General features: G+C 43.1%; 1 protein-coding gene across 1 annotated transcript; it reads right to left on the bottom strand.

Annotated features, from left to right (window-relative positions):
* Positions 1-218: 218 nt before the first annotated feature.
* Positions 219-19007, bottom strand: MALT1 (MALT1 paracaspase). Its single transcript, XM_058824493.1, has 20 exons — positions 19004-19007; positions 18596-18674; positions 18276-18408; positions 17562-17803; positions 16641-16807; positions 15625-15746; positions 15086-15236; positions 14784-14962; positions 14455-14551; positions 13767-13799; positions 12670-12696; positions 11571-11603; positions 10518-10721; positions 7313-7490; positions 6077-6151; positions 5563-5690; positions 3888-4037; positions 3038-3195; positions 2724-2849; positions 219-1982 (listed from the first exon to the last, which is right to left on the bottom strand). Exons 1-20 carry the CDS (start codon positions 19005-19007, stop codon positions 1518-1520), a joined length of 2751 nt encoding a protein of 916 aa, XP_058680476.1. The 3' UTR covers positions 219-1517.
* Between the last annotated feature and the right edge of the window lie 6281 nt (positions 19008-25288).

Here is a 25288-nt window from a genome sequence, read left to right as displayed (position 1 = left end):
TTGAGCTTCGAGGAGCAAGGCTATCAGCCCAGGCCCAGATCTGTATATCTGCAGCTGAAGCTCATGATTCAGATTTCCCCTTTTCTGTTAAGGAAAATATTTCTTCACATGTTTTGTTTCAATAAAGTTTTGGGCTCGTTAAGGCTGGAAGGCGTAGAAGAATGTAGCAACTACATATGCACATAGTACATAATTTTATGGACAACAATTTATTACCCAGTAAGAAAAAATAATAAGCTTTTATACAAATTAGGAAACTGACAAAGTATTAACTAAGTAGCGCACTCCTAGAGCATGTCTCAAGCTACAATCTGATTTAGAAGTCAACTGCACAGAATAGTTAATGCAGGTAGATCTCATTCATTAATAGGTATGATGCTACTTAACATCCTGCAGAAGGAAAACAGAAATTCAAGCTCATGTTCAGATTACGTCAAGCATAGCTGTCATCCTGGAAATAGCTATATCCATGTACCTATATCCACCTTTCAGCACAGAGCAACCTAAAGATCACAGATTTAGTTAAAGAAACATTAACATTCCCATCTCAAAAGTTTTATGGCCACACCAGGACATTGCCAGGCCACCAGATTGCAGCACTCTCCACTGCAGATTGAAACTGGCTAGTCTGCCTCAACAGCATTCACTTATCTTGTTTTTATGATGAGGATCTTAATGAAAGCAATTCTTCCTCTCAACATTACCAGTACAGGAAAGGCTACTACCCCTGTCTGAAAACTCCCTTACACCCCAATATATTTTGCATTTTCAAGACTTTCAATGACCTAATAAACATCACTTTTCTCGTGATTCTTGTTTTAGCCCTCAGCATGTCTGTGAGACTGACCATACAATACCTTGCTTGCTGAGCAGGCACTTGCCCTCATCTTTCCAGTTAGTGTTCTTCCAGAATATGAAGAATCAGGTATCAGATCAGCAAAAATTTTAAAGAGTGTTATGTAAAAGAAAAATCAAATAGAAACAATCCACCACAGTATGATTCTGTGACTTTGCTCCCTCTGATAATCGGAGGTTCTCTTAAAATCAAAAGTGATGTCAATTTGTTGGCTTTTCGGGTTTTGGGTTCCTTGTACAGATCTTAGCCCTCTCAGATGCTGCCAGACACCGGACATGTGGCAATCAGGGAGGGGAATGCAGTCAGAGCTGCTTTCTGGCTGCATCCCAGGCACTGGAACATCAGTGACCAATCCTAACACATGATGGCCAAAGAACAGCATAGGAAACTTGGAGCAGTTCAGATTTTTCTCTGTACCAAAGAACAAATAGTAGGTGAAAAAAAAAAAAATTAGAAAGAATGCATTTTTCATTCCTAAATCTATGGGTCCAGTTTTGTCTCTTAAGGTATTAAAATTTTTCATCACAATCTCATTCCCAGCACCTACTCTAGACTCTCCAAGGGCCTTGTCCAGAAATCTCCAAACTCCAGAAGATGGAGAGGCAGTGTGGAAGCCCCTCTGTTCAAGGATGCCACTCTGGTCTTTCCAAACACATCCCAGCTATTGCTGTTCAGAGAAGCTCAGGCTGTCAGAGAGGAACAATTCCAGTTCAACAGTATAATCCGTTGTCTCTACTGGTACATTCTGCTTTTCCACGGTGGGTGAGTAATGCTGTACTTCGTGTCTTGGAGCCAACATCCTGGCAGTCCCACTGCAGGAACATGCCTCCGGATGTGTGATGCTGTTTGAGCAAGCACAGTGTGGATGGTAAACACCTGGAGAGGAACTGGGTTGGCAATGACTAGGGATGTAGTATTCAGCTGCCTCTGGACTCGATTCCACTGGATTATGAAAAGGATAACCAGGCATGCAACATGTCTGGAGACAGTTCTTGGGTTTGAATCCAGGGTGAAGCCCTAATTTAGCAATAAGGGGCTTCCCAACATTAATCTCCTTTCTTTCGTCCATTGTATCTTCTATTCCTGAATACTCATAGTGCAAGCAAACAGTGAAGATTAAATGTTCCTGTAAAAGCAGAAAGAAGGGGAGAGAAAAAGTTATACTTCCTCTGCAAATAAACACTACAGGAAACGCTTCGGGAGGGTCCAGTCTCCTGGAGAAGCAGAGTGATCTCTTTAGGAGCTAGAGACACAATGGGCAGGCCTTGTTTCCTGACATCCTCTTTTGGCCACTGCTTGTTCACTGAACAGTCTGTACTTCCAGAAGAACTTGTGTTACCTCAACTGCCAAAAGCCCCGAAGAAGAGATGCCAGGCTGTGTCTGGCACAGATGCTCATGACACAAACAAACAGACACTTAGCAGTGCCCCAGTCTGCTGAAGAGAACCTTTCAAAAACTGTGTGCCCAGGAGCACAGCACAACACATGATACACAACACTTTCATCTCCTACTAATGGCTGTGTAAGAGGCAGCTCTGCTTCAGGACATGTTCCTCCTAAAAAGCACAGGAACACCCTCAGAGCATGCAATAGGTGATCTGCACAAAAATAACCATCTTGGCCAAGTTCAGCATGGGCCTGGAAAATACAAAGGGCTTTGCACACTGGTTTCAGGATTGCATATGCATCAATTCCCTGCCTTTTACTTTGCAGCTGAAACTGAAGTCACTGAACTGTGTTATTATCCATTCTTTCCCTCCAAGGAACTTACCACAGTAACAATACACAGCTGCCTCAACAGAACTGCAAAGCAGCATAAATAGTGTCAATTATCTGTGCAAACTCGTAATGAACAGTATATACTAACCCTTAGCTTTTGCAGTGAACTCAGCCTGGTGTAGAGGCAGTGTTTGGGAAGATCCTTTGAAACTAAATAGCTTCCAGTTTCCTCAGGAGTTCCTTTATTGGCCTCTTTAGGATCTACATCCAAGTCCTAAGAAAAAAAATAACTTAATTGATGATATAGAATTTGTAGATCATAAAATAGTATTTCTTTCAGTTTGATAAGTTAAAGCACTTTAGACCCATTTTATTATACAAGATGCAACTTGATATGGGTGGAGCAGAAAATTTTCAACTTCAGGGGAGCGAGATCATGAGACAGCAGCAGGAAGCACTTACAAGTGGGAAGTCTGTGATGTGGGCTCTGCAAGCTGTGATTTCAGGGGGCTTCTTAATTATCTGTGTATAGATTATCATGACGTTGGAGAACTCTGCTGCAAACCCCAACTGAATCTGAACACCACACTGGAATTCAAGGGACATACTTTCTGGAAGCTCTGCCAATAAATAACACATTGTTACAGTCTAAATATAAATTTAGCATATGCATTTTTCTTTTTCAATAATTTAACAAACAAGAATTAAGTGCTTGGGCTCAAATAAACATCTGCATCTCTGAGAGAGCCTTCCTATATGACAAGTGGTCTTAGAAATGCTATCCCTGACCCTCTGCCCCAACGGTCAAAGAAATCTGAAGATGTACTCCAACAGGTTTAGGTGAAAAAGATAAAAACAGGTCTTAAACCCCACTGGCCTTCTTAAAAGGCTAGGAAACCTGGAACTCATCTCAGTCTTATTTTAGTTTTCTTAGTTGTCTGCATTGAAAACTTCTTTTAATCATGCACATTTACTATACAGTTCACCTGGCTATTTTAGGTGTTGACTTTAGAATGAGATAGTGACATCTTACAAATGTCACTGCTAGACAAGCAGCTCTGGGAGACTGTCCCAGAAGACAGACAACCCATAAATCTCCCCTCCAGGGTCTGAGTGGTCTTAAATATACTGAATATACATGAATTCTACATGTCACCTTGTTCATTACTATCTCATGTAAGGGTAAGCCCCAACCCAAAAACTTCCAACTGAACATAGTAATGAAAATGTAGCTATAGCTTTGCACTTCTTCCATTTCCACTCAGCAGTGCCTGCCCTCCCTCTGCCCATCTGAAAGCAGACTGTACTGTACCATGAGCCTTGGCCCACTGCAGGTTCCGTGCCAGGCACTCTGCAGAAGATGTGCTTTGCTGAACAGGATCAGTTAATGCCCTTTTCTCTGACAAGCTGCTGCGGATCTCCAGGGCTTGCTTGCCTTTGGTAAGGGGACACTTGCCCATATCTAAAAACAAGATGCAGAGAGGTTCTTTTAAAATCAATGCTGCTGCAATTCCAACTGAATTAAGTACCTTCCTGCAATGTGTGGTTACTGTGGTTATGGCAGAGCCAGCACATCCATCAAGAGCTGCAGTTTTACAGCAGCTCAGCTCTTCCTTGCTCAGCTCTTCCTTCCCTGAAGGCCAAAGCAGCTCTGCAGAGCCCCAAGGGGTTGCATGCAGCCTGGCCAACATTGTCCCGTTCCTCAGAGCCAGTCCAAGCAGATCACAGCTCTTACTGGGTAAGGTCCTAATTAGAGTGCCTAATTTCAAGAATGTGAGTAATTCCATTGGAGGAGATTATTGTAAAGAACTGGGGGCAAGGGGAGTATTTTAGGTTTAGATACAAGGGTCCAATATTGATTATTTAACAGCATCACTAATGACCTATGTGTCAGGAGAGAGAACAAAACTTGGAAAGTTTGCAGATGATTAAAAATCAAGAGGAGTGGCTGATCCCCCACAAGACTGTACTGGGAGGGTCCTGGACAGGCTGTGGAATTGAGCAGAGAGGAATGTCATCAAGTCCAGTAACAGGGAACACCAAGTTCTGCTCCCAAGCAGGAAAAATCCCTTGCAGAGGCCCATGAAGGGCCCTGACTCACTGGGACACAGATCTGCAGGAAAGGACCTGTTTGGGGACCTAGTGGTCACCAAGCTGACCATGAGCCAGCACTGCACTCTTGTGGCACAGGCACAGCAAGAACCACGGAGCCAGCAGGCTACAGCCTTTTCCATGGAACACTTAATGGGAACATTCCTCTGGCACTGTCTGCACAGAACCTGTGTACTCCCTGGCACCCAACACCTGGGAATACTCCCAGTGCTTGTCACGCTGCCTGACCAGTCAATCTTTCCCTGCATTCCTGAACAGAACACAAAGCTGTGTGACCTGCAGCTGCCCCAGGCTGCTGCACCCAGGGCAGATGCACCCACACACACCAGTCTGACACTGTTCTGTGCTTGGAGCAGGTGTCTGCACAGAAGCAGTATGCTTTCCCTCCACACTTTTCACTTTAGTGCTTCTCCCATCAAAAATACAATCACTGAGCCAGGCAAATTCACACAGTGCACTGCTCTTTTTACTGCACTTAGAGAACAAATCATTATCATTGCTATAGCACCCTGAGGCAAGTAGGATTACGTTAATTGTTTAAATGAACATGCAAACGACTGGACTACCACATGCAGCTAGCACCACAGACAGAAGAGCAGTTTTGTGGATGGGCAATTCAAAGCTCCACGCTGAAAGATACTCAGAACAAATAAGGTTCACTGAAGAGGAAAGTATAAAACTGAGCACTATTAAAGAGGCTGAGCATCAGGAATGTTGTTCATATGCTGCCCAGTATCACCTGCTATCTGAACAAAGCACAACAAGAAAGATTTAATTCGTGTAACACATTCACCATGAGAGGAAAGACACGGAAGGAAAGTTGTTTTCAGTAATGCAGACTGAGGAGACTGTTAGTGCAGTAAGCTGGAGTTCACCTTCTGCAACCTCATCAAGCAGAACAGTGACCTTCTTGTCTTCTAACAAACGGTCCTTCAGGAACTTCATGAAGATTCCATTGGCCAACCCCAGCTGCTGAATTTCATAAGCTTCTGCTCCCTGGCACCTGTGAGATCATCAGCATCGGTCAAGGAAAAAACACTGAAAAACCTGCAGGATTAAGAGTAAATTTATACTGGGAATGGGGAAAGAAACCCTACAATTTGAAAACCAGGCTGTGTCCAAGGCCAACCTGCTCTTCATGTTCCCTTGCAAGCAGCTGATGGAAGTTTCTCTTAAAAATGACACCACAGACTAAACCTGTTCATCAAACTGCTCATATGAGGAGTTTAAATTTCTTATTGACAATTTTAGTAAAGCTCCTGACTACTTCTATTCAGCAGTTTTTGCACTTGAAAAGTGACCAAGGTTACTGGCCCACAGCACAATTCTGAAAAAGATCAGCTATAAAATCTCAGTCATTTCTGTGGCACAGAAGAATAACTTCCTTACGTTGCATATCCAAAAACAATGTTGGCTGTAACCTTCAGAGCATCCAAGATAAGAATCGTGTCATCATATTCATTTCTGTAATAAATGGAAACACAAGAAAGTAAAATAGTAATTTGAGAACTCATAATGGCAACAAAATCAAAACGCAAAACTGAGAGAGTTCAGAACCAGTAATTTGTTTCACTCCTCCGAGTCTGTAATGAATCCTGACTGCTCAAATACAAAAGCCAGCGCCATCAACGCTCTGCCTGAGGGCAGTGTAAAGACAGAGGCACCAGGCATTACCCAGAGAAGAGCTTGCTGTACTAACCAGTAGAGTCTGGCTGCAATCTCTGCAAAACACAGTTCTGATATCCACCCATTTTATGTCATTTCAAAAATGCCATGTTTTTTAAAATGTCTCTTTTCCCCACCAAACATGGCGCTGTTAGTACAAAGCTTACGTAGATGGATTTTCTATTTGGACAGCAGATTGTGAAGCTGAATTGGGTCATGGGCATTTCATTAGCAAAGAAGTTTGGAGGCTCCACAGATACTGAAGTGCCAGCAACTTTCTGTTATGAAACATTCCCCAGAGACCAATTGCCAGAAGTGCTGACTGAAGAGCTGATTTCAAGTTCAAGTTTAATTGATCATAGTAGTGTCTCAACATGGAAAGAACACAGTACTTTGTGTAGAAAAAAATCCTATAAATCAGTTGGTTTTTAACCTCTAAATAAAGATACAACATCCTCAGTACAGAAGCAAAATCCATGGCTCTCGGGAATTCTAAAATAAGCATTTCATTTGAGCCCTTCTGTTAAGTTAACATGCCTTTGATCGCAGGGCTTTCCTTCCTCCCTGTAATGAAGAAGATGGATAATAATCCCAGGGGAAAGGGTCCTGTTTCTTCTTTAAGATGCCAAATTTTACTTTTATCTGATCAGTCTGTTTATAACATCTAAAAGACAGCAGCAGAAAAGAAATAAATGTCATTGAAATCAGGAGGCAGGTATGTACCCTTGGGGACAAAGTCTAACCACCAGGTTCACATCTCTATCCAAGGCCATGGGCACAAGTCTGGGTGAATCCTACCGATGCTAAAAGCACTCAGGTGCAGGCTGTGAATCCTCAGAACCATGGACTTTGCAGTACAGTGAATTTTCAGCCTAAAGAGTTCTCATGTGCAGGAGGCCCGGCGTTCTGTGAGGAGCCCAGAGAGCAGAGGCCAGCTCGCTCCCGGGGTGCAGGGGGTACCTTTTGCGACACATGTCCAGCAGGAACACGTTGAGTCCCGTGCGCTTCTCCTGCATCCGCCGCAGGATGTTCTGCACGCACAGGCAGTTGGCTGAGCGGTACGGGTTCGGGGCATCAACAGGAACCATGAAACTGTTCCCGTAGTTTTCGTAGCCATGGCCAGCATAGTACAACAAACCTGAGTTCAAAACAGGTGCGACAGTGAGCAGGGCATCAGAGACTTCTGTCCATTTCAAAAGGGGCCAAAACTGCCATGCACAGTGCTGACTGTGGGCCAGGGAGTTTCCTGAAGTCACTCCAAGCCACAATTACATCATCTCCACAATACACCAACACAATAAATTAAAAGAAGCACAAAAATCACACATGCAATAGAATCAGTTAGACATTTGCATAAACACACAAAGTTAAATACTCTTAAAATGTTCTAATAGCTATAACCTCTAACAGAGATGGCCTGTTATGTGTAATTCACAGACAGGAACAAGGAGATGTGCCAACCATAAAACATCTTCTCCTCATGTGCAATTACTAAGCTCTGAGCAGCACTAAGTCTGCAGCTTATAGACAGAAAAAAAAATAATGCCAAAGAGTTTGGTAGGACTCCAGAGGACATCCCCATTACCGACTACCAACAGCTCATGTTCAGTTGATTGCAGCTATATCTCCTAGTCACAGACTCATGACTCTTCTGGGTCTACTAAACAAACTCTTTGCATGCTTATCTACCCAGAAATTATTATCCTGCCATCATGTCCCTCATGTGTCACCGCACAACAGTCTACAACACTTTAAGATTTAGAATCTTCAATAAAACAAGAAAGTTTTTCTCAACCTCGAGAAAGGGAACTGCAAGCTAGGACTTAGATATTCCTTATATGAATAAAAATGTCCAATATTAAAGTCATTTAAATTTGCATGAAGATTAGATATCTTAGAATCAATAATCTCTACTGCCATAAAATGCAGTTACCAGAGGCTTGTATGATTTAATTGAATTTTCCTATTGCCTATTCCCAGTACTGGTTTTCCTTAATGATGCAAATTCCCCCTTCTAAAAAGAATTTTTATTTACCGAGTCAAAGCAGTCTGTGGGTCAGATCTGCAATTAGAGTACAGTGCTCAGCTGAATAAAAGTCAACAGAAATCTGACAATTTATGCTGGTTGGAGATACCATATTCTTATGTTGTTATTCTTACTAACATTTGCTGAAACCTTTAAGTCACTACAACACTGGTAGATTCAGATAGAACCCAAAATAAGCCTCACCCTAACATACTAGCTCATGGAGGCAGGCATGCTAGATGTTTTCACCTTTTCAGTACACATAGATACAAGAAACGAAAATATGAGGGCTACCTGAGCCTGGCGAGCTTCAAGAGAGCTAAAAATGGTATAAAGTGCAACTGCATAACCTTGTGTCTAGGCCCTAGGCTAAAAAGAAATTCTTCATGTGATTTCCAGAGCTCGGATCTGGACTGAAATCAGGGTTATATTTAAGATTCTCTGTATCTGAGCATATATTCTGTAAGTAATTGGACTGACTGACCACATTCCTTTTCTATCCTTGGCAGATGATTGTGCTACTTGCCAAGTACCTGCAACAGCTAATACGTTGAGCTCAAGATCAGAAATAAATCTGCACATACCTGGGGTAAGTGGAGTAAACATATTTGGAGGGCCTCAACAGAGACACACACAACAATTTTAAGTAGGCTCAAGTTCCTCAGAGACGTCAGCATTTAACTGATATCTGCCTCCCTCCCTCCCTCAGTCCCTCTCATTTAAAAAGAAAGCAGCCTAAATATTTTTAGCCTCTCAAACACATAGGTCAGTGCTTTTACCCTGTGTGGAATACAATGTTAATTGCAACCTACATTTAGAACAGCACAGACTAAGACAGCAGGGGAGACAGTCATCATCACTTTGTTTACTACTCCTGCTCTTAAGGACCAGCATCTGAAATGCCACTTTCCTGGCAGCAAGCCAGAATTACACAACCTAGTAAGCATCAGGTTTATATGTAGCAGGGACTAAGCAGCAGTAGTCATTATGTCTCTTCTATTTGAAGCTATGCCCACTAGAAAAGGCAATAAATCATTACCTATTTGTGCTCTGACATCATCTTTTATAGGCTTTAAGCCATTCATAGCCACTATGCAGAAAGAACAAAGTAATTCTTTAAACAGAAGTAGTTATTGCCACACACCACCGAAAACTGTTCTGCTTACCTTTTGTATCAACTGGCTGGAAAAGTATAACTGCAAAAATATGCCATGTAAGAGTTTTCATATGGTGCTGCTGAGAAATTAAAGCCTTTCAGTACTTTATTTGCTACATTCATGTCCACAATTAGGGAGAAAAATTGAGAAGGTGCAAAAATCTCAAAGCTCACCCAAATAGATAAGACCATCTATTTCCCAGGGAATAATAAAAGCAAACTGCTCTCAAAAGCCTCATGTTCCTGCTGCCAGACTGAGGCTCCGTGTCAGGCAGGTTTTGGCTCAGATATAAATGCCCAAATGTCAGAGCAGGCAGTTCTGCACAGAGAGAGCATCAGGTAACACATCCGTAAAAAAAGTCATGCTAAGAAATAAGCTGACCTTGTGTTCCAAAAAGGGATCAAATAATGTTTTCTCGAATGGATTTTTACTACAGGAATTCTGCAATCCAAAAAATAGGGATCTGGGAAAATATTTTGCTCTCTGTCCTAAATAATTTCTGGAGTTTTCTATACAATCTTAGCAAATACAATCTTAGAAAAATGACAAAATAATGGCAGTCAGCGAAAAGGTAAGAACTTTCCTTACACTCCAAACCAGATCACTCTTGGCCTTTTCCATGCAAGGCTTTTACTCCATACATCAATTCCATCATGCTCTCCCCCACTTCTGTCTTGTGCTTTGCAGCCCAAAATCAAATCTAAGCAAGCAAAGTACTATCAAACAAAATAAAAGCCTGCAGTGCAGTTTTAGGTGTGGTTAAAGAATGAAGTTCAAATATCTGATCTGTTGTAAAAGTAAAGGAACAACAGCATTTTAACCAAAGTCAGAGGGTATGCTGGTGGGCGCCTTTAACTTATTCTTCCCATTCTACATACATGATATTTACCCTGAAGGTTGTTTAGCTGAGGCAAATAGCAGATGTTTGCTACTTGATACATACAAAATGGACCTACTTCAGAAGGGATGCACGTGTCCTTACCATAAACTCCTTCGTCCAGGAGAAGTAAAAATTCATCCACTGCATTTCGCATCTCAGACTCAGTAAGATCCAGCAAAGACACAACTTTGAAATCCAGCTGCCTTAGCAAACTGGTCAATTCATAGACATCTACCATTGGAGCCTTGAGCTGGGGATGATTCCAGTAGCTCATGTTTCCTATTAACAGAGCCACCTTGTCTGTGGCTGCCAAGACACAGAGAGAAAAAAAAGAAGTCACATTTATATATTCCATGGATTCAACACCTTTAAATTTAAAATTTTCCAAAGTGAAAAGGGTATCAATCTCACTTCAGGCACAATATTTTATCTGATTTTACAAGTCATCCCACATCAACAACACAGCTCAACTCTCTTTTCAGCCTGAAGGAAAAAATCACCTGCGTGAGAGGGGAACACTTACACTCCCCCTCACACTAATGAACCTGAAAGAGCCATAAAATTCTGACAGAGGCCAGCAGCCTTTCCATCTGGTTAAGTATCAACAGGACAACATGCTTGACCACTCAAGTCTACAGTGCAAATTTAAGAATATGATTTAAAAACCCAGCAACTATTTATCAAATGACATGTGCTATCCATCTCATTATGAGCTTCAGTTCAGCACCAAAGCATCCACAGGACGGAATGGGGAGGGCTGCAAGCATTTCCTCAGCAGACAGGATAGCAATGCTTTCCATCACATCATCCCAATAGCACTGGCTCCAAGGGTTCAAAGGAATGCAGGAACACACTGGCTAAGGCCTGGCACAGCAATCTGAAGCAGTAAGCTGAAACAGCCCCTATGAGAAGCTGCAAACGCTTCCCAACCCTAACCCTAACAGCACTGGTGCCCTTGGCACAGTTTACTCCTGAAAGGGCAAACAAGCATTCTAAAAGGACTACACAAATATCCACAGATCTCCCTCCCTGGAGCTCTCTATTTGCCCCATGGGTCTTGCACTGGCAGTGTCAGTAGCAGCAAAACTCAGGAGCAGCAAAATCTGCATCCTAGATGTCAAATGCATACAGTCATTTCAGTACAAAACTACTTACCCACAGGTCTGCGACTTGATTCTTCTTGTGGGTCTGTTTGAAATAGAAGAAAAGAGAAGCGTGTCAGTGACTACAGAAAATGAACTGCATCTTCCCCACAGCCACAGTCTAATAGCACTGCTTTCTCTAACACTTCGCTGGTTTAATGCAGGAAAAAGCCCTCTTTGTTTTGGTGGGGTTTGGGGGTGTTTTGTTGGTATTGTTGTTTTTGTTTAGATGATTTCCTTCACTCTCTTCCAGCAAACAATCCTGACTGGATGTGAATAGCTAATTCTATAGATTAAGAAAGAATATATTCTGAATCTCACAAACTGCACATTGGCATTTTCAGTGACATCTGACCAGTTCATCCTCTCCAAACAAAATGCAACATGCCAGGAGGGACATGCTTAGCAGGGATTCCCATCTGAGTGTGAAAATGCCTTTATTCTGTACTTCACAGAGGGGTGGCAAAGCCAGTGCTGTGCCAAGAGAAACAGTGAGCAGTGTGCCGAAGCGGCTCACCTGGATAACACGACACCGTATGACAGAGAAGCCCTTCAGTGGTTGAAACTGAGGCTGGGCAAACAAACATATTTGATATCTAACCCAGGAAACTATCTTTGGGAGTTGAGGCTTTGGGAAAACCGTATGAGGGATAATCCCCTCTGGAGCTACACCTCTACACTAACCACCTAACAGGCTTCAGATCACATTGGCTGACTCCAACATGATTGGAAAAAATATGCCACTCAACAGGAGTGATAGCCAGACACCTCAGATCTTTTTCACTTTAATTATCTGAGAAAGTAGCAATGTGCTAAAACTGGGAGCCCCAAGAAACCCCAGACAAGAAAGATAATTCCCTTTGTATCCGTGTATGAATATGTGCAGCCTTGGGCTATTTTACAAACAGCACCCCTATGATTCTCTATATGCTTCAAGTTCAATCTCTTGGAACTAGAAAGCTGTGCTGCTGTTAAGGTGATACCAGCTGCTATTCAATTCTCAGTTACAGGTACATCCAAATACTGTAAAGTTCATACTGCAACCCAGCAAGCCTTCAGTGTAACATAAAATGAAGATGCCAAGTTAAAGTTTTTCAAAACTTATCACTTACCTGATTCCTGAAGATCACTTAAATCTTCTGTGAAAGAAAACACCAATAAAATAATAGTTTAAACAAGAAGCAGAAACCTCATTTTATTAGTAAAAACATAAGTGCCATGCTATTATTAAACAAAGCTGAACACAGAAAACAAACTACATTTCTGAAATACTTTTGGCTTCGCATTTGTGCAAATCAAACCTTTTGTGCTTATTCCACACAGAGAAGAGAAAATCCTACAGCAATACATTAAGCTGTGCTAGACACAGCATTGCAGTACAGTAAATGTAAAGACAAAGGGGGAGACAGTTAAGACACCTGAATCCCACAGGCATGCAAGTAGGTTGAGGGAAAAAGGAACAAGGTATCAGAATCTGAAGAACAGATGCTTGAAGGGCTGAAAAAAAAGCAACATCCTGAGCAAAAAATCTGATTTTGGGAAGCCATGTGTATTCAGAAAGACTTCAGACACAATCTTCAAACATCCTAAGTTACCAGGGGTTTCACCTCTTTTTTTCTGAGAACACTGGAAAGCAGGGAACAGAAAATGAACATCTCTGAAGCAGCAATGCTCTCTGGGAGCAGCCTTGCACCACTGTACCCAATCCCCTGTGCTGCAGATGCTGCAGACTCTGAGATGCTCAGCAGGGAGGGATGGCACCAACATTTCAGTCACAAGACACTTCTCCTCCCTGTTGCAACAATGCAAAGGAGAATAAAAATCATCCTAAGGAAGTTGCTACAAACACTTCTGCAGACATGGAGCTGGCATTGGAACTAGCTCTAGCCAGCTCTCCAAGATCACCCAGGTTCCTGAACATCTCCAGATTTTCTTGCTAGGATGTTGCCTCCTGAGCCTCACCAGAGAAATCTCCAGATCACTTGAATACCACAAAAGAAGGAAGTAGCCTGTTTTTTCTCCTGTGAGATCTAGATCATGGTGTCCAGGCAATGAAGAGAGAAGCACATGCAGGAGGACTGTTGCATCATCCATCACTGTTTTAAACCCAGGTTTGCCTGAAAACCCACATATGCCTTTCAGCAACACACTCAACAACCTGTCACTCCCATCACCAATTTTTAAAACTACAATTAGAGGTTTACCTTACCTTCTGTGCACTCCACTGCTACAGCTTTCCTTCCTTGTGTTTTAAGGAGGGGAAAAAATTGGAAGATGAGCTCTCAGTTATGAGAGTTAGCACACGAGGCGGAAGACAAAGGGCACTGTCAAGCTGCTGTGCAATGTGGCTCACTTGACAGCAGTGTAAATTTGCATTGGCCATAACACGTACAGTAATGATTCCTGAAACCCAGAAGTACTACACTAGGGTATTGCTTAGGTGAGGAAGTCCTCTTCAGTTCACTGCAAATACACAGCACTGAAATTGATTCATTCTACTTGAAATGAACAATCATTCATTCATTCTACTTGAAATGAACAATCAGTCTAACCTCTGATTGCTGAAGGACTCCATGTAACAGAGTTCATATCCCCAGCAAAGGTTAAAGTGGTTTTGAGTTGTCAAAAAGCATAAATCAGCTAGCAATCTGCTAACAAGCCACATACATGCTGGCAGGGCCAAAAAGGGACAGCAGTTGTGCGCTGGTTACCATAAAACCCCAAAACTCTAAAATGCCATTTGCTGGATGCAAGCACAGGTGTTTTAACAAATGGATAAACTAAAAATATAGAAGGCATGTACTTGTCTTAATACTGAAAGCTTCAAAAATAAATTTTAGTGATGTGGAAAAAATGGACAAAGGAGCTGACCTGTATGAAACAGAAGAACTCCTTACCTATAATGACTTTTACTTTCTTGCTGTCTTCGTCCTCCCGGTCATTGAACACATGACACCAGTACGTTCCTTGATGTCCCACATCCACATATGTTACCTATGCAAGCATCACCACAATCATCCCAACAGACCTCCAAAAAATACCTGCATAAGGTATTTAAGCCTTGCATCTAAGCCCCACAGGCAAAAAAGAGTTAAAAAACTAAAAGCAGCACTTCATCAGAAGTTACCAAGGTTCTGGAGAAATTATTTTCTTCAAGGGAACTTTCTGTGGTAAGCTCAAAGTGGTTAACATTTGCTCCCAAGTGTGACCCATTTTAGTAACTTACTGTGTAGACATTTTTGCTCCCATTTGCCAAAGGAAATCCATTTCTGAACCATTGGTAATGAGGAATTGGGTTTCCAACAGCTCCACATTCTAGTACCAAAGCATCCCCCACAGTCAGGTTTTGTGGCCGAGGCTGATTACAAATGCACAACTTGTTTTCAGGCAAACCTGTTAAGAGCCCTTAAAAAAAGGAAAAGGAAGTACCAAGAAAAGGAAGTGTGAGACAACCTAAGCACAGCAACAGGGACCCAAGTGCCTGGAGGAAGCAGGAAGGCACTTTGAGAAGGTGTTTGTGCCACTCACCGCAAGGCGGATCCTGAAGCTCACAAACTTCAAGGCGCGCCCACCGACTGAACACGAAAGAAGATTCACTGTTCACGCGGCAGATGTAAAAGCCAGAATCCTTTACGCTCACTGGACTCAAAACCAGTTCTGGAGAATTACCATGGGGAACCTGCATCACAGGTGAACCAAAAGTCCTTCAATTTCAATTGGTTTAATCTTAACCAGGATCAAGCATTATAGTACTTATTTCTAAGTCCTTAACACCATCTTCAACTCCTTTACTTGCTGGTAGGCTGAGACAATGGAATTTACAGCTTCCTTTCTGCCCCATTCCACATTCACAGCCCCCAGGAATGAAGTGGTGTGAACACAAGGAATCGCAGTTTTGTTTTAGCACATTTGTAGGATCATCCAGCATTTCTTAAACTTTATGAGTTTTATGAATATTTACAGCAATCTTCTCTCATTGTGAATAAGAGTCTTAAAAAAAGGACAATCCAAAATCATTATATTTTATTTTCACTATTTAAAAACCTGCTTTCTCTATGAACTCTTACCTCTCTTTCCTGCTTGAACCACTGGTATTGCACAAATGGGTGTCCTGTTGCCCAGCAGCACAGCTTGACGACCTGACCAGAGAGCACTGCTTGAGAGTCTGGCTGTACAACAATCTTCACACCTAGGAAAGTTATGAAGAAATACAAGCCCATAATTCATATTTGCATTTAAATTGCCCTTGGAGCACAGAACATTTCTGCCATTAAATATACTTGAAAATAATTTGTTTGTACTGTGTATACACACAGCTCCAATTAGTTAGATTACTTTAGGACATTCAAAATTGTCTTCCACTACACAAAATCCATGCTCAAATTGATCAGTACTCGATGAAGCTCATAAAAGATTTAAAGTATATCATTAATGCACTTTAATTTTAAAGGAAATTATGTGTCTCATGGTATCACAGCTGCCTTTTTGGAAAGATATTCTCAGTTTTAAATGTTTGCTCACTCCCAACAATTTCTTTAAGCTGTTCAGATTAAAGCCCAGCCTGAGGGAATCAAAGCAGTCAGAGTTTAAGTCCAACAGAGCACATTTTCCTGCTATTCCTTATGCACTCTTGTGAGCTGAATCTTTGGTTTCAGCTTTAAGCCTCTGCCTCCTGCAGAACACAGGGCTGGGGTTTTCTGCAAGGTCAAATTTTCTACTGCAAAGCTTAACTGCCAGGAGAGCAACTCTGACCCCACTCCCATATGAAGCAGTTATTTTCTCAACCTAAACCATTCCAGATCTTACTACAGGATGGTCCCAAAACCAAATCCACTGGAGACAAAACCCCAGTCAGCAAACTGAATGACAACACTCAGCCAAGTCCAAGTCTGCAACAGCACTGCATGAAAGCTTGGCTCACATTTAACCTCAGAATCAGATCAGCCAATAACCTCAGTAATCATCTGCATCCCAACTACCAGAATGCAAGCACTAAAGATGATTTTGGTTACTGTAGAGGGCTACCTTGAGTGTTGCCAGTCTAAAATCCAGGGCTGCAGTGAAAGCACAGCTCAGAACTGACCTGAATGGCTGAGACACCGGAGAGCCTCTGTGTGCTCCAGGGCCTGCAGGGACTCCGTCAGCTCCACCACAGTGCAGCCCCGATCCCCCAGCAGCTTCAGGAGACTCCAGCTGGGACTGCCTTCCGGCTCCAGCACCTGCAGGGAGCACTGCTCCAAGTCCAGAGGGCTGTGGAATAATGGGAGAGAGACACGGCACACGCCTTCTCAGTACCTTTTCCTCAGAAAGGACCTGGGTAAACAATCACTTGTAGATAAATAAAAATATTTTTAAAAATAGAGATGGGAAATTCCTAGCTGATTTGGATATATTTGCAGCATTTCCTTCCAGTTTCAGGAGTTCAGAGGTTATTCAGTGATACCTCCACAGACAGAAACTGGTATTAGTGAGCTCGATGGTAAAAGAGATGCATGTACCTCACAATTCTCAGCAAATGTACTTCTATTTTTCACTTTTAAAGTGTCAGCAGAAAAAGTAGTACAGCACCTTTCATTTCCATGAGCCTAATTCAGAAGCCGTAGAGAGTGAGTCAGACTCTTAACTTCAAAGAACAGGAAGACTGATTTTAAAGTTGTTGTAAACAAGTGACTGCTGGAGCCCAGCCTAACACACCGACTGTACAGTGCAGTTAACTGTGTCTGAACTTTATAGATTCAACTTTGGTATCGTTGTCATCACGCACTTTCAATCACAGCCGATTCAATCAACACAAATAAAGAAACAATGACAGCTACCTAAAGAGAATACAAGGTTACGTATGTCCACTAAAAAGATTAACCAACGTTTCCTTCCTTAAATCACAGTGCCACGCAAGCCTGGGGGCGAGATACCTTCAGTATGTGGTGATACCGTCACTTACCAAGCGGACTTTCAGTGTTTTAGGGGATTAGAGAGACAAACGCGCCCCGCCGCCCGCGCTCACCTCAGCCGCACCGTGCCGCGGCTCCCCGCGCGCTGCGCCAGCTCCCGCCAGCCCTTGCCGGGCGCCGCGCGGTCCAGCAGCTCGCTGAGCCTGCGGAGCAGCGGCCCGGCCAGGCAGCTGAGGGGCAGCGGCCCCGCCGCGCCGCGCTCCATGGCTGCTCGCCGGGGCGGTGCCGCCGCCCGGAAGGAAGCGCCGCGTGGGGAGTGCGGGCACCGCGGGACGGGGCGGTGAGCGGGATCCGGCTGAGGGGAGAGCGGGCACCGCGCCCTGAGGGAGCCCGGCCCTGAGGGGGGCACCGCGCCCTGAGGGAGCCCGGCCCTGAGGGGGGCACCCCGCCCTGAGGGAGCCCGGCCCTGAGGGGGGCACCGCGCCCTGAGGGAGCCCGGCCCTGAGGGGGGCACCCCGCCCTGAGGGAGCCCGGCCCTGAGGGGGGCACCGCGCCCTGAGGGAGCCCGGCCCTGAGGGGGGCACCGCGCCCTGAGGGAGCCCGGCCCTGAGGGGGGCACCGCGCCCTGAGGGAGCCCGGCCCTGAGGGGGGCACCGCGCCCTGAGGGAGCCCGGCCCTGAGGGGGGCACCGCGCCCTGAGGGAGCCCGGCCCTGAGGGGGGCACCCCGCCCTGAGGGAGCCCGGCCCTGAGGGGGGCACCGCGCCCTGAGGGAGCCCGGCCCTGAGGGGGGCACCGCGCCCTGAGGGGGGCACCGCGCCCCGGGTACGTCGCGTCGGACACCGAGAGGGAACAGACTGGGTGCGGTTGTACCCATGTTGAAATGTGAGTGTCTAGTATCCGACTTCGAGGGCGAGACCTTCTGCAGGGTCCCCACCTGGTGCTGAGAAGGTCGAACGTGGCTTTAGAGCCAGGCCTGGGGCATCAACCAGACAAAGCCCCCAGAACACTGCGGGCCGGGGTCTCGCTTTGAGGAGAAGCAGCTTTATCCAACTGCAGCCAGTACAACCATCATCACAACTCCTCTCTTCTCATTGTCACAACTTTCCCCAGCCTGCTGCCACTGTCGAAGCACGCAGTGTAAAGCACCTTGCGTCTTTATCGAGGGAGAAGAGGGGCTGCTGCGACGAGCCTCCCAAGGAGATGTTCCCATGAGTGATGGTCATCCCTGCAAATGGACAGATGATCTGAGGTGAATTCTCACCTCTCTGTTGTCATTATAGTACAAAGGTTCTATTATTACATTGCAAGGGTTGCATATTGCCAGAGATTCGTACCTCCTTGATGTTACTTGTAGGCAACTCCTCTAGGCACTGACTCTTCATTGTCCTTGTAGGAGCCAACTCAATACAGCTCCCACCAATCCACTCTTTTATAACTTCTACTTATTGGCTACAGGTGTGGCCTGTTAGCATCAGGCCTGCTCCTCATCTTCAGTAATTAACCAGCTGCAACTCTTTAGGGGATAAAATTACATTCTATACTACCTTCATTTACCCATACCGTATCCCCCTACACTCTGGTATTGCAACTTGCTCAAAGTGGACTCAAAGTGTCTAAGGAGGTAATTTTACGAGCATTTTTAATCAGTGACCAAGCATTCAGGTAGCTCAGAGAGGTGGTGGATGCCCAATCATTAGAAGTGTGCAGGATCAGGTTGGACGAGGCCTGGAGCAACTTGGTGTGGTGGAAGGTGTTTCTGCTCATGTTGGTGTAGGACTATATGACCCTTAAAGGTCCCTTCCAACCCGAACTGTTCCAATTTGAGTGTTGCTGCCTCTCATTTCTGTGGGGGTTATTTTGACTGTTAGGCTCTCAATATCCTTATTGCTATTTCTGGATGAGTGTGGCTGGAAGTGCTGTATTTACTGCTGAAGACCTGTTTCCTATCTGTATAGATAACACTGGGAGCAAGAAATATTTAGCACAGTGGTATCTTGTAACTAGTTTTAGCTGCATGTCCTTCAAAATGCTTAAGGAAAAACTTGGCACAAAAAGTTGCTTTTCAGCCTTTTCCAGATCCCTTGAGCTCAGGGCAGTTTGTGCAATTCATTCCAATTTGCCCTGTGTGAGACGTGTCTCCTTCGGTACCAAGAGTGGAAATAGTTTCTTACTACAGGATTTGCTTATTTGCCTTTGAGGGATGAGAATCATTAGGTGAATTTCTGTGTAGAGATTATGAAAATCTTTGATTTCCTCAGCTTGCTTGTTAGGTAGGCGCTGTGGATTTTCTCATGCCCAGCAGTGCTTAACTTCCAGCAAGTAAGAAATCCCAATGGGTCTAGGAGAGCAGTTAGGCACGTGCTTAAAGAAACAATCCGGTGCTTTGTTATGAAGAGCTAAGGCCAACACTTCCTCTGTCTCGAGACCATTAGGAAATTCCTACGGACTTCTATGGAAGTAGGATGTGCCCTCTCCTCACTGCCAACTCCCTGTCTGGCAGAGGTTTTCCCAGGAAGGGCCATCTGCTGCATGTAATGAAATCGTCTCTCTTAAAAGTCAAACTGTTCAGTGATCAGACTCCCTACCCCGAGGTCACACTCCAAACACCAGCGAAGCCGTCTGGCTGGCTTGCAGCTCCCAACAACGCGCACAAATTCAGCCTCCTTTGTCTCCAGCAGGGAAGCCCAGCCCAGGACCAGCCTAACCCAGAACATCCACAAAGAGCTCGAGGGTAAGTGAGGGGTCGGGGTGTTTGGACTTCGAAAATTATTTTTCTGCTTTTTTTTCTCCTGTGGGCAAATAGATGTGAATCATAAAAGTCTAATATAGGAAGAAGAGCAAGTTAGTTTTATTACCAATGCACTACATAGATATAGTGATTTATGCACTACATGGATATAGTGATTTATCCTGCTATTGACCAGGAAATGGGATTTGTTATTTCCTTCTGCTAAAGAAGAGCCATTTTTGTTTATCCTGATAGATTTGGGTTTTTCTAAACATGTTGCATTTATAATTCTGCTCACTGTTTCTGAAACTGCACTCTGCTACTATTTCCACCAAGTCTCATTAAGACAAAATTGCAAAAATTGCACAAAAGCAAGCTTCCTTCCTTCTCTAAAGAGTGTGTAAGTGATACTAGGTATCCTGAAAAACAAATTTATTAATTCTAAATGTTTATTGCATGGTCTAATACTCATTAGATAAAAAGTTCCTCCATTCTTGAGAAAAAGGTCTGGTCACTTGGTAGTAATAGACGATTCCCAGGCTTCATTAATTGCTCAGTCTGACAGGGTCAGATGCTTGACAGATGTTAAAAATAGATTAAGACAGATCAGTGTTAAGAGTTGTGCTGTGATTGCTTATTTTAATTACTCCATATTAAGGTGTTTGTTTGACCTGTGCAGAGCCAGTCATTTATTATTCTATTTAGCTGATGAATTATGGCTGAGGTGTTTTTATAGTGTGGGGCTGTTTACAGTGGGTACTGCACTAATCAAAATGTTGTCAAAAAGCCTTGGATATTGGCAGCTGAAGAACTGCAATGTATCACAGAATTTTTGGCAAGGGCATATTTTCCAGACATCTGCTTTTTGAACAGCCAGAACTTCAGTGATGTTTTTCTTACCTAGACCTAGTTAATCCAACAAATAGTGTAATAACTGGTTTTGATAATACAGCGTTTCTGTGGTTTGGTTTCTGACACTGTGCACTCTTTGACAAGTATGCTGCTCGAGGTGTTCCATTTGGTTGTGGTATCTCAAAGGACTTGGAAAAGAATAATGTGGTTATTTGTATTTGAGACAGCACTGAACCAGGCAGAACTCCTCTGAGGTGAAGAAACAAGCAGTAAATGCATCATTGTAAATCTGTGCACCCATGGGTTGTCATTACTACCCCATCAAATGTTACACTCTGTAGTAGGCTCAGTGCTGTACAAATCGTCACTATAGCCCTGTGGTGAGTAGAGTTCACAAAGTTACACTGAATCTGGAATTCTGGTTTCTTTTCTTTCGGAGGTTGTAACTTTTACAAGGTAACAGTTTAAGAATGCAACCATGATCACAACACATTTGGAAAATGTTTTTATGGTGTTCCAAGTTGGAGAGCTTGTATAGACCAGGAATGGCGGATCAGAGATTTCATGTGGAGCTAGATTCCATTAGTACTTACAGATACACTGAGCTTAAAAGATTCCCAATGTAAGTGTTGATGAAACTTTGAACCAAAAACTTTTGAAATCTTTGATTTCTGTTAAAGGAAAAGTTTGAATAGAGAACATCAGGAAAACCATTTAAACATAGCAAAACATTCATGGCAACCTTTCTGGAAAGACAAAGTTATATGTTCCAGACCATAAGTATATTGTATTTATTTCCATACAGGGCATATAATACCTCATTTAAGAAATACAAATTGGTGTGTAATGTCTGTGTTAATTGTATAACTGGAAAGTCTTATGTTTTGTTTTACTTTGGAAGAAGAAAAATGTAACATTGCAAAAGACCTCTGTTGAGAGGAACCCTGCATGAGGAGCAAAAAAATATGTATGTTCCCAGATACAAAACAGTTGGCAGGGTAGGAATGGTGATTGGATGCAATTATACCTGTTGACTTCTTAGAGGAGCTAAATAAAACATATGCCAAGTTCTGTAGGGAAGCTAAGACACATTTGAGGGACATTCCAGGGAGAATGGCAATGGAAGTAGCATTAACCCTGGAGCATAGCAGCATTTAGGCAGGACACTCCGATTTCACAGGTGACAGGTTTTTTTGTTATACATATGGTACTGTAGTTGGTCAATCTTGTGATCCTGCAGTTAGTGGAGATTCCTTTCTTTCTTTCTTTTTTTTTTTTTTTTTTTTCCAATTGTTTCTGTTCTACTTTTGCTGCTTTCTGTTCCTTTAATCAACATTTCTTATATCCTGCTGTTCATACCAGCAAGCTTTCTGGTTGGATCTGTGTACTATATAACCATTTCTGTTCATGATCAAGACAAGTTCTCTGGTTATTGGTGGTTTGGTTTGGAAATAATTCATGTTCATCTTACATGAAGTCTAATTATACTGACAAAATATATTTATTCGTGGTTTGCCAGTAAAACATCTCTTAAAGGGATGTATGGGAATGTATAATGTATGCTCAGGGAGGCGGAGAAAGAGCTTTCGCTAAATCTAAGAACAGTAGTGGGTAGGGTGGGATGGGATGGGATGGGGTAGGATAGGATATAATTATGTTGCAAAAGAATAACTGCAGATTCCAAAGTTCAGCCTGTGGAATGGAGGCCATAGTAGGAAACTCAGCTGGCAGCTGGGGAGTTGTCTCAGACCAAAAAGCTCAGATGAAAAAAGGCAAAGCACACAAGCACTGACTCTCTAAACAGGATCTGTCTGCTGGAGAAGCACTTCAGGTGAGCAGACCGTGTGTGGCTCACATCCACATCCTCCTCAGGCGCACCTACGTGCAAAGGAGGAAGGCTTGCCTTCTTGTGTGTACAACTCCGGTGAAAGTTAATCCTTGATCACTTCAGGCAAGGGCTTCTGACAGGATTGGTGTGGCCAGCAGCAGTTCAGTTCCTGCAGCCACAGTGTTTCTGGAGCTCTCTCTCATGGTTCAGGTGTCCCAGAAGTGCCGTCAGCTCGGTGCAGAGAGCCCAGAGCGTTGGTCGATGAAAGGCTGTTTCCCAGGGTGAGCCACTGTGGCATTATCAGTGTCATTGCCCGGTGTTCTGCTGAGATAGCGCTCAGCCTCTCCTCGGCCTCCTCGGGTGGGCGTGAGGCAGCTCCTTGGCAGGGCCTGCTCTGAGTGGGAGCTTTGGGGGTCACAGCTGGGCTCCATCGAGGGGGGGCATTGGCCAGGGGCTCACCGTGCCATGGGAACGCGTGGGACGGGCCCGAGCCCGGGGCTGGGGCTGCTCTGATAACGGGAGCTGGCCAGCAAGGTCAGGGACAGAGAGTGCTGCTCAAAGATAGCAGGGAATCCTACCGAAAAGGGTGTGGGCCGAGGAGGGCCCGCACACAAAACACAGATCACTCTGTGAATAGATCCTAAATAAAAGAAAAATGCTTCAGAGAGGTCATAAAGGGTATTTTCCCACTGACTCTAGAGGACATGAACCTCACAGAAAGGCACAAATTCACTTCTGGCTTGCTAAAATGCATAAGCTTCCTGTAGAAATAATCTCTGTGATTATAAAATTGCTTACAAAGAATGTGAAAAACAGAAATCACTGCTTACCGTTTTTAAAAGTTTAATGATAATAATAATAATGATAGTAATAGTATTAGGATAAAAAAGGACAATATTTCCAGTGCTGGGGGGGGGCATACAGACAATATTATCTTTATACAGTTACATCAATAAGATACATACATATTCTTGTGTTTCATGCATTATTCAAACGTTCTTTTGAACTTTCTGATGTTTTGGGAACTCCTTTGTTTGACTTCTTCATACTCCAGCTTATCTGCATGACATGCTGGGTGTCAGGTCAATATATTTTATTTCTTTTTGTGTCTCCATCCTGCTGTTTCGCATCCTCTGGTAAGATTTTAGTTTGTCCTCCTTAATTTTAACATGGTATTCTCTAATTGTCCTCCGGTGCTCTGGTTTGTGTCATGGTTACCTTATCACTTGGACAGGTTGGTCAGTGGATGGCCTTGCACTGGTTTTGGTTACACAAAAGCCTTTTTTCCACATCTTATGTTTTGCTAAGGTCTATAACACAGTACATTCATCACACTATTATTTCCATAAGTGATACATAGCTATTATATTCATTACACTGCTATTTCTATGAGCAACACAGTGCATACTTTAGCTGATAGGTTATATTAACATGCAGCTAAAACCAGTTACAATTGATACTATTTCTAAATAGTTATAATCACTAACAGCATGCTAATACTTAAATGCAAAAGCCAGTATTATCTGGTCATTTTTCACAGGAGGATTTTTGTTTTGGTAATAATTTAATAAAGTAGGAAAAATGTGATGCAAGAGAGAAAATTTAATGGCCACTTTTTAAGTTTAATCAAGTTTCTATTTTTGTTAATTTTTTTTTTTTTTGCCATTAGGAATAATCCCTCTGAAATCACCAGAAGTGGCTTTGTCACCAGAACTACCTACAAAATATAAAATAATTTAAAATTTTTTCCTTCCATGTTAAAGTGTAATTCAAAACTGTTTTGATCTCAGTTGAAATAAATTATCAAATATTGAATATATTTAATAATGTATAAAAATAAGGTTCAATTGGGAGTGATGTCATTTCAAGGAAGATAATATTGAACAGTCAAATTTTATATTTAGAATTGGAATTTCAGACAATACTTTCACTATGAAGAGTGAATAGACTTTTCACAACCAGTGTGGAATTATGACAAAGTATGAATTTTAAATGAAAAACCTCTTCTGGAAATTGACTTGAATTTGTTTTATTATATATATGCCTTACAGAAATGTTGGGTGATTGTTTTAGCCATTTTGATGCTTTTCCCAGCCATTCTTTTGTTAAATATTATTTGAAATGGATTATTTTTCACAAACCCTGATAACTTCCTGCCATCAAAGGGTTTTGGTGAAGCGGCTCCATCTGTCTCTTGCTGCCTTGTTAATCTGACTGTTGCAGGTTTGCATCAGTTCAGTATTTCTCCTCAATCACACCCAAGCACAGTTGCCAGGTTGCTGTTCTCATGCTGCTCCCAGCTTTGTTCTCCCTTAATCTCAGTTCCCAGGCACTGAGCTCAGGCAGGAGCAGACCCTGCTGAGCATGAACTTGTCTTTCATTTGCCTCAGGGGCTACCATAAAAATTCCCCATGGTTCTGATCAGTCCGAA

This window comes from Ammospiza caudacuta, chromosome Z, assembly GCF_027887145.1.
Source record: "Ammospiza caudacuta isolate bAmmCau1 chromosome Z, bAmmCau1.pri, whole genome shotgun sequence".
Classification (NCBI taxonomy): Eukaryota; Metazoa; Chordata; class Aves; order Passeriformes; family Passerellidae; genus Ammospiza; species Ammospiza caudacuta.
Note: the sequence above shows the minus strand (reverse complement) of the source record. Positions and strands in the feature narration are given on the sequence as shown.